The sequence below is a fragment of the Parus major genome, chromosome 3, assembly GCF_001522545.3.
Source record: "Parus major isolate Abel chromosome 3, Parus_major1.1, whole genome shotgun sequence".
Taxonomy (NCBI): Eukaryota; Metazoa; Chordata; class Aves; order Passeriformes; family Paridae; genus Parus; species Parus major.
Window position 1 is genome coordinate 46,511,377 of NC_031770.1, and position 15,483 is coordinate 46,526,859.

At 35.5% G+C, this 15,483-nt stretch overlaps 1 protein-coding gene across 3 annotated transcripts in view; it reads left to right on the forward strand.

Moving 5' to 3' along the window:
* The window catches only part of WDR64 (WD repeat domain 64), a 68,039-nt gene that overhangs the window by 47,109 nt on the left and 5,447 nt on the right, over nt 1–15,483 (forward strand). For all 3 annotated transcript variants that reach the window (XM_033512688.1, XM_015620323.3, XM_033512689.1), the window contains exons 16-26: nt 434–603; nt 2,380–2,556; nt 3,499–3,629; nt 4,909–4,986; nt 6,671–6,761; nt 8,233–8,275; nt 9,500–9,630; nt 11,019–11,124; nt 12,778–12,839; nt 13,243–13,352; nt 14,120–14,302. In XM_033512688.1, coding sequence (XP_033368579.1) covers nt 434–603; nt 2,380–2,556; nt 3,499–3,629; nt 4,909–4,986; nt 6,671–6,761; nt 8,233–8,275; nt 9,500–9,630; nt 11,019–11,124; nt 12,778–12,839; nt 13,243–13,352; nt 14,120–14,302 — 1,282 coding nt within the window. The remainder of the gene's footprint in view (nt 1–433; nt 604–2,379; nt 2,557–3,498; nt 3,630–4,908; nt 4,987–6,670; nt 6,762–8,232; nt 8,276–9,499; nt 9,631–11,018; nt 11,125–12,777; nt 12,840–13,242; nt 13,353–14,119; nt 14,303–15,483) is intronic.

Below are 15,483 nucleotides of genomic sequence, written 5' to 3' on the forward strand. Positions count from 1 at the left end.
GCTCCTTCTCCCCACTAGTTCTCTGGGATAAATCCAACAATCTCTGCTCATTGCTGTCACTCAGAACCCAAAGTCTTCTGCCAGATACCCACACTCTGATTGCTCTCTGATAGTGTTATTTAAAAACTGTAATAAGTAAGATAAGCATAGATCTTTTATCCTGGGCTGCACAAAAAATAGACAGGGAAAAACAGATGGAAAAATTGAGAGGGTAGTGATGTTTCCTGGTAAGTTTTTTGTCAATAGAGCTGCTTTGCTAAGAAACACACAGTTACAATTTTTCAAAGGCCAGTGACCTAGCTCTTGACCTCAAATTGGATTTTCTCTTTCTTTCTCTTTTCCCCGTTTGATCCTATTTAAGCTTCTGGATTTTCAGCACAGGTTAATGCTAAAAGTTCATTCCCTTTTCTACATTTTTGTCATCCCTGTGTAGGAACAGTGAAAATCTGGGAGTTTGAAAGCGGGCAAGAAGTTAAAGCCTTGCCTTTAGCACAACACAACAATGATGAGCATCGTATGCAGAAGATAGTTTATCTGAAGGCTGATGAGGGTCAACATGCAGTTATTGTTTTGCAGCAGAGAGGGAAGATAAAAATCATTCAGGTTTTTCAAATATGCTTCTTTTTGCTCTCTAATTTCATTTGGTAGCCCCTCATTTCTGAGGTAAAATAGGACTTTTTTAATAATTAGTAAATAAACTTTTAGAATCTGTCAAGGAACAATCTACTTTTTCAATGTTATCATCCTTTTGCCATTCTGTCTAATGTTAAAAAGTTTATTAGTCCATCACTGGTTTTCAGCATTCTCATAATTGTTTCATTGAGTTTGCTTTTTCATTTGTGATTGAGGTTTCAGTAGTTAGAGATCCTTTGAGCTAACAGCTTTAAAATATTGGTGTTGTTACTACAGATAGTGTTTAGGCTATTTAAAGAGTTTCTTAAGATAACATTTTGATTAAAATATTATTTTATTTTACTTTAAAATTAATAGATTAAAACAGTGGATTCTTAGGAACTGATACAACGAAATAAGGCAGTAATAAATCAGATTGGCATGCTTGGCTTGATTTTGAGCATCTACTCTATGTTCTTTTGGTCTAAAACTAACAGGTAGCATTCACAGCTTACAATAATCGTGGTTTAACTTCTCAGACTTCTTCTTTCTGTGGAATTACACTCCAGAAATTGGAATGTTTTACTTGGGACAAAATTCTTCTGAAACTTTAAAGCTGCTATGTGCAAGGTAGAAAATGTGGGTTTAGACAGATTACATATTAGAGAAAAAGTACAAATATACAGGCTCCCATCTCAGTAAATAATTTATTCTTTTGAGCCTGCTAATGAAAAGCTGCATTAAACAAGGTTTGCTTCTGTTATTCAGACTGTTTTGAAATACTGCATCACACCACTTGCTCTTCAGTGTTATTACTAAAAATGTTTAATAATCTATTAAATGCAAATGATGTAAATGTATCCCTTGACAAACAAGTTGGTGAGGAGTTGAATCTCCTCCATGTCTCTTTGAAGCTAAGTAGATTAATATTTTCAGAACTACACTTTTCCACAAACATTTCTGTGATAATGAGAAATACAAGTTGTTTTATTATTGGCTTTTCTAAAGGCTTTCAATACAGTAGTTAGCAAGGTAAACTGGAGTAGCAGCGTAACAGTTCATCCTTTGCAGGACTCTACTATAGATCTCTCAATTTTTAGTCCTTCCCTTAAGGTATTTCTTGTTTGATTAACTCAATAGCATAAGATTACTAAAATCTTAATTATTGCTTCATTCTGCTGCTCAAGACATCTATGAAAACAGTAGCAAACCTAAGGAGATTATTTCAGTAACACTTCTCAAAATGGACAGAAATATCAATGTTAGAGCAGGAACTAGATACTGGAGTGAATTTGTTATAGTTGGAAAATCATCAGAGTAACTCCCAGTTGCCTCTAGGTGTGATGAGGAGGAATCAGAGACTCGGGGCTTTAGCTGAGCTCTAACTTCTCTTCTCACACAACTGGAACAACCATCACTTTTACTGGATGTTTTGGTAGATATGAAATGGAGAGTAACAATGTCTGTGAAATAAGCAGCTAAAACTAAGGAGATAACTTATTCAAGGAGGTAGTTAAAATGAGTAAAATCAATAGCTCTGAACTCCACAGCTGCACAGCTTCTGATATAACAGCCGGTAATTTAAGGGGAGCTGGAATATGTCTAGGTGAAACTTCAGTTTGCAGTTTAGGCATATGCTAGTTAATACCTGTAACAGTTTTTGTTAATTTGCCACAGAAAACAAGCTTTTGATACACACTTGCTATAATTCTTTATGAATAGAGAAATCCTTTCCTTCCTCTTTCATTAAGTCAATTATTTTAATAGGGTGACTCAGCTCAAACAGATCTATATGTCACATGGGTGCTTCCTGAGATAGTGCCATTTCCACGAAGGAATCCAGTTGTGTATCTGTCACTGAAGCCTAGCTCCTTAAAGACACAAGATTTTTTTCCAGAGATTCGGCTTCTATGTAACACCAGTTCCATGAGAAATGATACAGAGGTGAGAAACACTTCAAAGTTTCGCATCATTTACAGAAGATTGGAAAGTAAAATGTTTACTGTGCTCACAAGGATTTAATGTTTTAGCAAAAGTACAAGAACTAAATAATTTTTCCCCACTATGGTCCCTTACGACCCTGCACATTCTATGATTCTGTGATTCCAAACTTTTCAGTACACTGAAATAAATACACAGAGTAAGTCATGTAAGAAAGTGACTGTTTCTAAGGGCTGTATCTTCCTAGAAGTCCATTGCATGGTTATCACCATAATTAAGGAGTTGCTGTGAACATACACTTCACATTCCTGTACAATATAGTTAGTTGAGGTTCTCACATAAACACCTCCAGAAATGAGATGTCTTTCTTCCTATAGCTAGGCTGACCTTTAGTAATAGTGGCACGTAAAGATCAAGCCGAGTATCAGAGTGATTTTCTTCTCTTACTGCTTCAGTAAAATAAAATGTCAAATTTATTTTTCATTTTATGTTTCAATTTAACTTGATTAGTCCAAAAGACTTAATTCCTGTCTTGTAAAATTTCACTAACTTTGTAACAGATGTGGATGAAGTTTATGGAAAGGTCACTGTATCTCTGTTCAGTGACTTCTTCCTTTAACTTGATTAGAATATCTCCACAGATACCTACTTTTGATTAATCTTCAGCTCTTACACCTGTTTCTGTATACTGCAATTGCAACTGTGCTGTAAAAAGTAGGTCAGGTTTGAGGTCCCTGTCCTCTGCAGTAGGGAGTCTCCCAATACTTTCACTCACTGCTTCCTCTGGAGCCTCTGTGTAGCTCAAATACAACAGTATTTAAATAGCATCCCATATGCAGTTGTAGACACTGTCAATTTAGGCATTTTGTTAGATTAAAATATGTCACTGTCTATAGTGTCCTACTCTTACTCCTACTCATTTTTTTCTTTTAATTTTTTTCTTAGACTTTTTTATCTTCTGTAGATATTAAGTGTTTTGATGTTGTAGAAGAAGAAGGATGCAGAATGATAGCTACAGGAAGTGCAAATGGTGAAATAAATTTGTGGGATTTTGAATCTGCCTCTGTGAAATGCCTGTAAGTATTATTTTCATGCCTTCTTATCTCCAGTATGTCATACAAACTTTTCAAATGACATACTAGAAATTCCAATACACCCGAATATAAAGGGTGATTTACAACCAGGAATTAAAGTAGCAATTTATGTGGGTCCTCCTCCTTCCCATTTCAAATTACTTTGCTAGCTAGTCCTGACATTGCAGGTAGGAGAAGTGATCAGGAGAGTCATTTGGGGAAGAGATGATGTAATTAAAAATAATGTTTTAACATAACTCAGCACTGCCATTGAAGCAAATTTACTATATAAATCACTCTAGTCATTGACTAGAGGCTGCTACTGAGCTGTAGAAGCATCCTTCTTTTGGAAGTTTTGTGTTTGGAAGGTCATTTGGAAGTAATGCTACTTTAGATGATAATGGCAGATGTTCTACATAATCAGTATCTCAATCACTGTCCATACCTAGAAGACTAGAAGTCACATTCAATGAGGAGAAACCTGACATGATTTTGGAGGTTTGAGAGTAAAGATCCTTCAGAGAAAGTGACAAAGAGTGAGCATAGAATGGTTCCAGATATTCTTATGCCCAATAAGCTGTTACATCAGTAAACTGAACAATGGCAATATGTCTGGTTAGACTGAGTGGAGCAGCATGGCAGTATTCCTGTGTTAGTGAAGGAATACATGTCTTTTAGGACCATACAAAGTTAGTATTTAACTATTCCACCCAAGAGTTTCACTTTATTCTTCATGTGTAAAATTGGCAAGTTTGTGAGAAAGTGAGATGAATTTTCTGTACCATGGAAAATAATCAAAACTTTACTGCAGTTCAGACAGTGACCCTTTCTTTATATTTGCTTCCCCACACATGAGGCAGCCAATTCATACTGATGCATGGAAGACAGGAAAGTCAATGCTCTGCAAGTAGGGTACTTTATCCACGGTTCACATCACTGTTTGAGTGCCAGGAAAATGATACATTGCTAACATTAGCTTAGCTAGTTAAGTTACTTCACTTTCCTCTTAAATACTAATGCTCAAGAAAACACTTGGCTGAATTAAATTTTCATCATTCCATCAGGTACCCGTTTTTCCTGCCACTTTCTGTATGTCCTCTCCACTGACATTAAACCATCATAACTGAGTAACTGATTCTGAAAAACTGTCTAAAACTTTAGGTGGCATGCATTCTGGGAAATTAAAAGTTTATTTTTTTTAATTACAAGTTAAATGTGAAACCATTTCTGTAACAACACACAACCTAGCTGACATATCCTGTATAAATATCTTTGCTTTCAGGCGTAAAACTACTGAAGAAAACCAGGGCTCTGGAGTCAATGCCATAGTATTCCTTGTACATAGTGTTTCTTCTCGCAGGTAACTGTGCATTTTATCTTCCTTGGGGACAGGCACAGTCACTTGGAATTTTGTTGCAGTAAAATGATGTAATGTTCCTCCAAGATAGCTTATTTGAATTGAGATTTTATTTGGATTTAATCAATTCAAGTACATACAGTAAATTAGCTCACCCATTCTTAAACTTTCATAATGCTTGTCAAACAATAAATGTTTTTTTTTTCCACTCAGCTCTCCTTTTTTCCTCTAAATGATCTCATAGGTCTCAGTTATGTGGAGGAATTCAACAGAAGGTAGCTTTTGCCCAGTATCCGTTTTCCAGTGTACCATAATTTCTTTTACCTCTGTGAGATAATTGTGTGGCAGCAGACATTTGCTTTATTTTAAACCTGACACAATCCTCCTGCTTTTAGATACTCTCAGCAAAGAGGCAAGCACATTGAAGTGTGTAACCACAAGATTCCTCTTAAAACAAGCTAGGAGCTTCCATAGGTTGATAGTGTTGAATGAAAAAGAGAATTTTAGCCAAGTATGCTCATTTTGAAAGAAAGGCATTGCACCTGTTCATCACTTCAGAAATACTTGTCTTCCAATGGATATGCAAAGGCAATGGTAGCCAAAAGGACTCAGTATAGCTTGCATACTTATGCAGCTTTAAATTTTTAGCAAATAGACAGCTTTTTGCTCTTGTGAACCATTAAGCTGGTTTATGGTCTTGTGTTGCTTTAAAATCTTCAAGTAGCTTATGCTACTTGATATTAGTGCTACTTAATTGAACATAAATTCTCTTTTTTGACATTATAACTTAATGATTAGTTTAAGAAATCCTAGCTAAATTTCAAAAGAAGGAGTGATTAAAATTCATAAATAGATTTTTTTTATATAAATGAAAATAAGCTTTTACTATTCTTAAACATGAGGATTCACAATTACTTGGAAAGTCATATAGTCTTGGGATGTTTTGGATTTACTAAGAATATACCTGGATAAATTTGTCTGTGATCATACACACACACACACACACACACACACACACACAAATGTTCAAGCATGATAGCAAATCTGTAAAATCAAACACTGAAAATTGCAAAGTCATGGCCACCTGACCAAATGTAAGTGGACTACCCCAGTTGCATACTTTCTAACTATCCCAGGTATTCTGATACTCTTGCCAAAAACAGAGCATCTGTGACATTAGTGGGTTACGTGGCAAGAACCACTTGTTAATACAGTAAGAACTTTTCTTGACTCAGGAACAAAACCATTGAAGATTGCATCCATTTTTTTTCCTTATTTTCTTCCACAAAAACTAATTATTGAAAGTTTTCATAACAAATTGAAAATAAGTTTCTATAAGTAATTGAAAACTATTTGCAGAGGAAGTACCGTAAATTGAAAAGGAACAAACCATTGGCATGCAGTTAATTTTTTTCTTTCATGCCTTAAGGATGAATACCAATGAAATTTTCATTTACTATGGGTTTCAGTAGCTCAAAACTCCTGCCAGGAGAGGTTGGCTGTGTAATATCCAAATATTGCCTAGTTACTAAAAAAAATACATAAAACCAATAACCCTTAGTCTAATCAGTCTAATCAGTTCAAGCACTATTTTATTATACTTTTTTAAGCCAGGTGATGTTGATTTCCAGATATCAAATAGTATCTTCAAGAATGTCAGTGGTCTTCAATAATTTCTTCCACATAGGAAAGGAAGTTCCCTGTCCCCTACTCCTTCTGTGACGAGTGATACCGGTGCCATTCCAGAGCACAAGGAAAGTTCTCTGGACCAACCTGAGGTAGGTATGATGGTTTGATGGATTTGGTAGCAATCAAAACAAATTTCTGTTCCTGTGTTGGTTTTAAAATACCATAACTTACTAAAATCCCTCCATAACACCATCCACAAAACTAAATATCAAGAATTACAAAGAAATTAACTTTGTTTAGCTTTGTTTAACTGACTGTGGGGGTGCATTAAGAATCCTTTGTTAGTCAGCTGGTTCTGTGACACATGGAATAGCTAATTATCGAAGTGTTTGACAGATACTTACTACTAGCAATTCTGTCTTTCACATGGGGGCATACAGGGATTCAAGGGGGAAGCTAAAATAGACAAATCATGAAGTGCTTGAATAAAAGCAGAACTACATTGCAGCCACAGTTGCTTGGATACATTCTTTCAAATTAAAGGGTTGTTTTGGGGTTTGTTTCTTTGGTTTTTGGTTGGTTGGTTTTTTGTTTGTTTGTTTGTTTTTTGCCATTACTGTACCAGTGTACTAATCTGTATATTTTTGCTAAGGATAGCATTATGATTTTTGTGACAATTTTTTGCCCTTCTGTGCCAGAAGGATATGCCATACTTGCAGAGCAATAAAAAGTAAGCAGGCAGAAAGAGGAAAATCCTGCTACCTCTCAGATTCTTACCAGCATGTTGTTTCAGCAGACATGGCACTTAGACTCCCAAGCAAACACTGGCTTAAGTGCCATGTGCAAACTAAAGTATCCAATACAATGTGCTGTGGTGTCCTCATTAGAATAATAAATGGAAAGTGATTTATAGCCTTTAGAAAGATCCTTGAAAGACCCATACATCAAGCCTTACATATAAATATGCAGGATGAGATTTAAGTGACTTGACCTCTTCTGAGATACCTCAAACACTCATGGTGGCCACAGAGTTTTCCCTGCCTTATTTGACTTGGCAAATTCTGAAGTCAGTATGCTGATCACTGTCAGCTTTGGGGATCCTCAGAAGCCTGTTGGTCAAGGCACAAATGAGGATTTGTGAAAATCCTCTTACTGAAAATGCAGACATGAGTAAATGTTTATATATGTATAAATGTATTTATACACTTCGTTAATTTTTGCTCAAGGCAGTAACAAGACTATATGCGTGTTCTGAATGACACTCTCAAAGAGATCTAGATTACATTCTCATGATTGTGATTGATTTTGCTTGTCTTGAGAAATTAAGGTTATTCAGCCAAATTTATATTTACCTGCTCCTTAATTGCCATTAATTTAATTTGTGATTTTTTCATCTGTTGATTCTCTTCAATAAAAGTGTTTCCTGTTTATACTCAGTGGAAATTGGAGGAATATTTGAATAATCCAACTAAAAATAAAATAATTATTTAAGAACTATCTTAAAGTAATTATTTGAATAATCCAACTAAAAAAATAAGTTCTTAAAAAAAAAAAAAATAAGTTCCTAAAAAAAAAAGTTCCACATTCCTAATTCTCTTACATTTTATTCCTTTCTTTTAGGAAAATGTGGAAAGTGATGAAATTAATACTGAAATAAAAACAGGTTTGGAAAGATGTTTTTCATTCTTTTTTGTGTTGATCCATGAGTTCTGCCCAGATTATTGTAGAAACTGAGTTTGTCAGTTTGTCTGGCAAACTGTGTTTGGAATAATAGGGTTACCTTTGGTGTGTAGATGACAGATCTCATCATCTTCTGCTCCCTCCTGATTTGCAGTTATTTCCCAAAAGCCTGGCCAGGATGCAAGATATGCAAGACCTTAATTGCTTTTTTTTCCAAGTAGACATAACACTTTCAGAGTTTGGGAGTGCCAACTATACACACTTTCCTTCTACATAAATATTCAAGCAATGAATTATTGAAATAGTAAGCAAGAGCCAACTTGAGTCAAGCATCAGTAAATGGCCTCATAGACAAAAGCTTCAAAACCAGGTGAAATTTTAGAAGGAAAATTCTTCTTATGGTATCTGTCCTTGAAAAAATCATGAGAGTGTCAAGAGAGAGTGTCTAATGCTTAAGAGTAAAATTTGTGCAAATGAGTTGGTGAATTTGCAAGAAGTAATTCCTCTAGATTCTTCTGAATCCCTTAGAAATCCTCTGCTGGAAAGGAGAATTTCCCAATAATAAGAAATCTGATTATCTGCAGTATGGATTTAAGATCATTTATTTGGGAAAGGAAGCACGCCCTAAAATCAGCATATTCCTAAGCCTTGTAGTTGCCCAAATGAAATAGACCCTCATGTTAGGTCTTGCATCCACTGAATGTCTATGAAGGTCCTACCAGCACCTCCAGCTTTGGAAAAGTTGCAGCAGAAACTCAATAAGGGTCCCTGTGACCATACCCTTGCGTTTAGCAAAAGTTTTAAATTGGAGAAATAAATATAGAAATCTACTATCCCAGAATTGTTAAGTGTCACGTAGCTGTTAAATTTCATTGTGGAATTCACTGTTATATCTAGAAGCCTCATGCAGAGGCTGCACATCTGCCTGGTAGCTGTTCTGATAGTGGATGACCACTATCCTGCACTCCTCCTCCCCTACATCACTGAGCAGTAGTTCTGGCTGGTTTAGATAAGATAATGAATATTGTTCCAATTTCTTTTCAGTTGTCTTTATTCATACCTCTAGTGTTTTTAGAGTAATGCCATCTTGATGATGGACTTTATTTTCAAATGTAATTGTTTTTCTACTGTTATGTAATTTCCATGCATTGAAAAGCAATACTAAAACCTTTTAAGAAAATATATGATTGTTTGTGTTCCAAAGCAGAAGAAACAGCTGGCTGTGAAAACACCGAAAATCCAAATATGAATGTACAGTTGTTGAAGGCTAAAGCAGGACAAGCACCTTTACTGGCTTCTGCTCATGAAAGTAGCTGTATCCGCCTATGGAGTATTCAGGTAGCCAACTGAATGTCTTTGGGAAGGGACTGGAACGTGGAAAAGTTAATTCCACTAATCTTTGGAAAATTACTCTTTAACTAGCAATTGCAGCAGCAAATATTTATTGCATCTTTTGGTTATGAATTTCTTCCATGGACACAAATTAATTGTGCTTTAATAACTGTGGCAGGCATAATGGCAAGTGGAAAACAAGGAAACATGATTTGAAATAAATACAACAAACTGACTCTATGTGAAAGTCTAGAATTTGATTTTTCACCCAGAACATCTTCTAAGAAAGGATGATAGGCAAGGCAGAGTATCCTACTCTCAGAAGAGGATAAATATGTCTGGAAAATTGTACAACCCAATTACCTAGCACTGGTAGGGTAAAAAGCCAGGAGAGAATAGTGTCCTAACACATGACATCAACAACTGTTACGGGCTTTAAAAATCAGTCATGCATCCAACTGGCAAAGGCTTATTTGTCATAATACCTCAGATCTATAAGACTTTTCCAGACATCATATTACTGTAAATAAGATACACAAAGTGAATACAGCAAGAAGGAAAAGTACCATGATGTGATTGGTTGATTGTTAATATTGGTCATTGTGGCAGACAGTGATCACATGAAGTCAGCCATGTAAGGCTTTAACAGCAGTCCCAGCTAAAGCAAGCCATGGGAAGAATTATTCAGAAAGATGGTGAGGTAACATTGCAGATGTTTTATGCAAAAATAGAAAATTATGTTAAATATATCCAAGTGTAGTAAGTGTGAGTTTTGTTGGGTTTTATTTTCTTCACAGTTGATATATTAGTGTGCTTAGATTCCTATAGGAATCTCTAAGTTCATATGCCAGTGGTATCATCACTGAAATGATTGTCATCATCATTACATGGATGACAAAATAAGAATCTCCTTTTCAGCAAGACATTCTCCCTCACATCCTCCCAATCCTGAATAATGGAGAAAGTCTACTGGTCCTAATGTAAAAAAAAGAACAAGTTGGTGGAGGAGACATTATGGGCCCATTTGCAGCAAAAAATAACATTTCAGTAGTAAATGAGGAGCATACTGATGTTATTCCATAGCAAATGAAGGGTAAGTGGTGAAGTAGGGGTAGGTACAATTAGGCTGACTTGCCTGAAGAATTAAATAGCATGTCCTTTTGGCATACAAGAGACAGCAATCCAGAAGAATACACCACAGCTATCTTCATCATTCAGTAGATTTAGGAATTTACCTTCTTAGCAGCTTTCTGAACAGATATGAGCTTGGTAATGTTGAATAGGTTAAATCAACGGCATTCAAATTCTGATGAACTAATCTTTTTAATGTAGGTATTATAAGATAAATATATGGGGTTTATTTGACTGTTTGTTTGTGTGTTTGTTTGTTTTAGGGAAACTTGATGAGAGAACTTCTGCCATTTTCAGAACATCCTGCAGGTCCTCTGACTTCACTGTGTACAGACATCTTCACTAAAATTCTTTTGGCGGGTAGTAAAGGTGAGTAAACACGTTAGTCATTCTGTTCAGGACAGTCAGTTGGACAAGAAAGTATCACACTGTAAATGTGCCAGAAATGTGGAAATGATGATCCAAGTGCTGCCAGGGTTTTTTCCAACAGAGCTATAATTAATTGTAAAAAGTGTTTTGTTTTCTAAAAGGATGGTAGATAAAATCTTAGTGTTATAGTGTTATCAGTAGAATTGTTTTCATAAAAGACATTAAATTTTTCTTTATTCATATGCCCTGAATATACTTTCCATCTAAATTACTATATTGATCCCAAGGGCAAAGATTACTGCTAAGAGCAAGCAAAAATTGCAGTTCCACGGTAATAATGCTAAATAAAAAGTTGCAGCTTGGTCTGTGTCAAGAGCTGTGATTCAAACACTGATACGGACTGTGCAGTAATGGCTCCAGCAGTACGCAGCTATATAGGAAAAGCACGTGTCTATGCTAGCAGCTCCTTGTTACACTTTTAATTTCACACGATGTCTGGCTCTCCTTTGGCAGAATGTTCAGAAGTTTATCTGCTGATTCTTCTTCAAACCTTTGGAATTAGCCTGGAGATCTTCTATTTCTGTGTCTGTAATAATGTGTCACTTTTCTTTTAAAATACATATTAGAACTGTTTTCTGCCAGCTTCCTGCTCTTATGTGGTCAGATATTAGATGGAGCAAGGGATTTTTTCCCCTTCTTCAAAATCAAGCAAAAATTTGACTTTTATACTGAAAATGATGAGGAGTTTCCACTCTTCTCTGATTCAAATGAATAAATGATCAGAAAGGCAACATGCACTGAACAAGATTTCAATTAACTGTTGAAAAGTATCCACCTTATTATCTATTAATTTGACACTGTCCCTTTGCCTTTTTGTGTTTGTGTCACTGTATATTTGCTTTTCATGCTTTCCACACTCTTCTCTTTTATCTGCAGTGCTGCTACCAATTTCCTCTCCTCACTACAGATTTTTCCTTGTTATGAAAAGGTCAGCTTCTCTTCCTGCCTCCTCCCTTGCTTGCAAATGTACAGTCCTATAAATCAGATGTGACTGGTATAAAAGTTGGAATTACACAAAATATTTCTCTGTCTTGTAGTAGAAATGAGAAGTAAGAGGCAGCTTCATCAGGAAAGAGGGAGCCTAGGCAGAGAACAGGGCAGTTGTGGGTGATAAGGAAAGTGGTTCTTTGATTCTAGTTTCACATGAGTTCACTAAAAGGTTGTAAAACATTAAGCATTCATTATGTATACAATTAATTAAACTTTGTCCATTTTACCAGGATTGAAAACAGGTGTAATTTCCAGGAAGCTCTCATAGCTCAGCTGTGCTGTAGACAACTGTCTTGACAAGATGACTCTTGTTTTTCACTCGTATAATTTAAAGAAAAAGCTTTGCCTTACTTCCCTTTCAAGCCTATCCAGTTAATGATACATTTTTCACAAGTAGTATATGTGTTTCTTTGCATATTAATGAACACTCCATTATTTCTACTCTGAGCTTGACAATAAGACAGTTATATTCACTGTAAACTAACTGACCTGTGTTCTCTGCTTCATTCTGCCCAGTGTCTACTGAGAGTAAATGGCAGCAACAAGTGAAGGTGTAGCACTAAAGAAACTTACTGATGTTTTGTTTTTTCCTTCCTTAAACAGAGGGATATATTATTCGCTGGAATATTGCCTCATTCTTAGAAGATTCACGAAATAGAAAAAATGTAAGGAATTATCTTTCAGATCTTCTTAACTTGAACAGTATACCCAAACAAAGAGAAAAAAAAACCAAAAAAGGCAGAGCTCTACAGGGATAAAAATATTTTCTGTATATAAAGATCATTTTTTGTGCTTGAAAGAATAACTCGATGCTGTGAAAAAAAAAATAGAAAAACATAAGTAAAATAGTGTTCACATTATTTCATTGTGTTCAAAGAAGGTATATTAAGAATAAATTTATCCATATCCCCAGGTTGGTGTTCCTACCATATGCCATTTCAGGCTGTTTCATGGAGGGACTATTTTTTCACCTCTTATTTCCAGAAAGACATGTTGATAAATCCACTAAGCTGGCAACCATCATGGGGAACTGCCTCAAATATGGTTCTGTTGCTTTTTTCCCCTCAGTACATAAAGGAGGAGCTCTGCTGGAGGGCACATGCTAGTGAAGTGGTTGACTTCTTTATTGAAGAGGAGAAAAATGTAGTAGTGACAGCATCCATTGATGGTTCAGTCAGGTATAAAATGATTAAAACTGTTATGCCAAATCAGTTGAGCTATATTCAAAGTTCCTTTTCTTGTTGTACTTAGGCTAGAATTTAAATAAGTAGAACACTGAGTGCATTTTCTCTTTAGCAATCAAAAGAGCTGGTTTTAATGTAACATTTCTCTGGAAGTCAGATCTTTTGCAGAGTCATTTTCTTTCAGCCCTTGCTTTACTTTAAATGCATAAGTAATGGCTACGTAATTTTAAAAATTACCTCCTGTTCTAATCCTATTTTAGCTTTCAATACTTGTTAAATTGACATGGATCCTAAGCATGGCATCTAATCAATGTGCATGCAATTAGGCCATGGAAGCTTGGAGATGCTTCATAGACAACTATAATTCCTTCTCAGCTAACAAGTACATTTGAAGGGGTTTCTTTTGGTTTTCTGGAAGTATAAATGAAGAAATTTTGTGTAGATCCTGCTGTGGTGGCAGCACTTTACTGCAGGAACAATTCAGGATTTTTGTACATTTAATCTTCATTTTCATAAGTACAAACATGCACTGGTTTTTTTTGCCTGCTTTTTCCAACAACCTTCTGAATTTTTTTTCACTCTCAAATTATTTAAATTATAAAAACAATCTCATTGATGTTTTTTATGAATAGCACACTGAACTCTAGAACAGTGCTGTAGAATTTGATAATGTATACAGATATTATCTCACTCCTATTCCACTTCTAAAAATATCCATTTTTCTTTTCTGTCCTTTGGCACTGCTTCTATTATGTCTGTAGGCTTTGGCATGCCATGACTGGATACTATTTTGGTTACTTTGGACAAGCCAGGAAGTTTGATTTATCAGATACCAGTCGGTTGATTTTGCCACTTGATGTTAATGAATTTTCTGCTATAATTAAAGAGAGCAAACGTATGGAAAAGAAGAAGGTTATATATCCTCTCATGCTGGACAGAGACAAGTAAGATCTCATACATTTACATACATGTGTGATTTGAGGAACAGTTTTGAAAGTGTCTTTAAAAACACCTTTAATCTGAAGGTCAGAAAAAAATTAGTACTATGTGTTATCCAGAAAAATATTTTTAAAGATGGTTTTTGACCCAGTATGGATAAATCTTTTCATTTTTATGACTTGGTGACTGTCAGGATTAGGTGACATTCAAGGTTTCAACTCAGTAATAGTGATGGCTAGATACTTGTCTCAGCTTTTAGCCAAATTAGATGTGGTATATTATATATGCTGCTCAGGTTAGCAGCCTGTTACCTTTGAAATTCCTAAAGTTGCTATATTTCTGGATCTCCAAAAATTTATTGAAAAAGCTTAATGTGAATAGTTTAGAGCAAAACACAAATCCTTCTAGAAAAATAACCCAAATTTAATCTTTCAGTGTAAGAAATGGTTGTCTTAAATTTGCTGGGATGTTATGGATACATTCACATACATGGGTAGCAGATCCACAGATCATGGCATTCTGAAACTGGAATAAATCTATGTTCAATAGCAGTGTTGAACTTTTCTTCTAGGTAGAGTTCTTAAGGGATATGGGTTAGTTACAAGTCAAGTCAGAGCGCCTGGCCTGTTAGTTAAAGTACATATTTCTAGTTCTGGAACTCTCTGATTCATTAATTAGTGGATTTAACCAAGTGAACAGAAATATTGAAGAGGGCATCTTCTGAGTCAATGCACGCAGTGTCTTAAGTAACAAAGCAATCAAATATGGAAAAAATTATTCAGGACTTAAAAAGTCATGCATTGTTTCATGGTAAGGTTTCATACACCATGTTCATTCTTAGGCTGCCTTTCAACCAAAGCACATTGGAACAATGGAAAACCTCTAAGGACTTTACTATTACCCCATTTAATTTGGTATCCTGCTAATAATTATTATTCCATGGAGTTCTTACTAATATGAGTAGTGTCACTGCAGTCAGAACAGTAACTCGTCAGTATAGAGAAGTGCTTGGCTGAGTTTGAAGGACTCCTGTAGTTCCTCTGAATAGTCAGCAGCCAGTTTGAAACCTCTGGAACCAAAGATACTATCATTGAGTCAGCTAACCTGAAAGAAGCTTTCCATAAATTACATACCTGTGTCAAACTGTGACTACTTTTTGAGGATTCTTCAAATAGTTCAGTAAAGG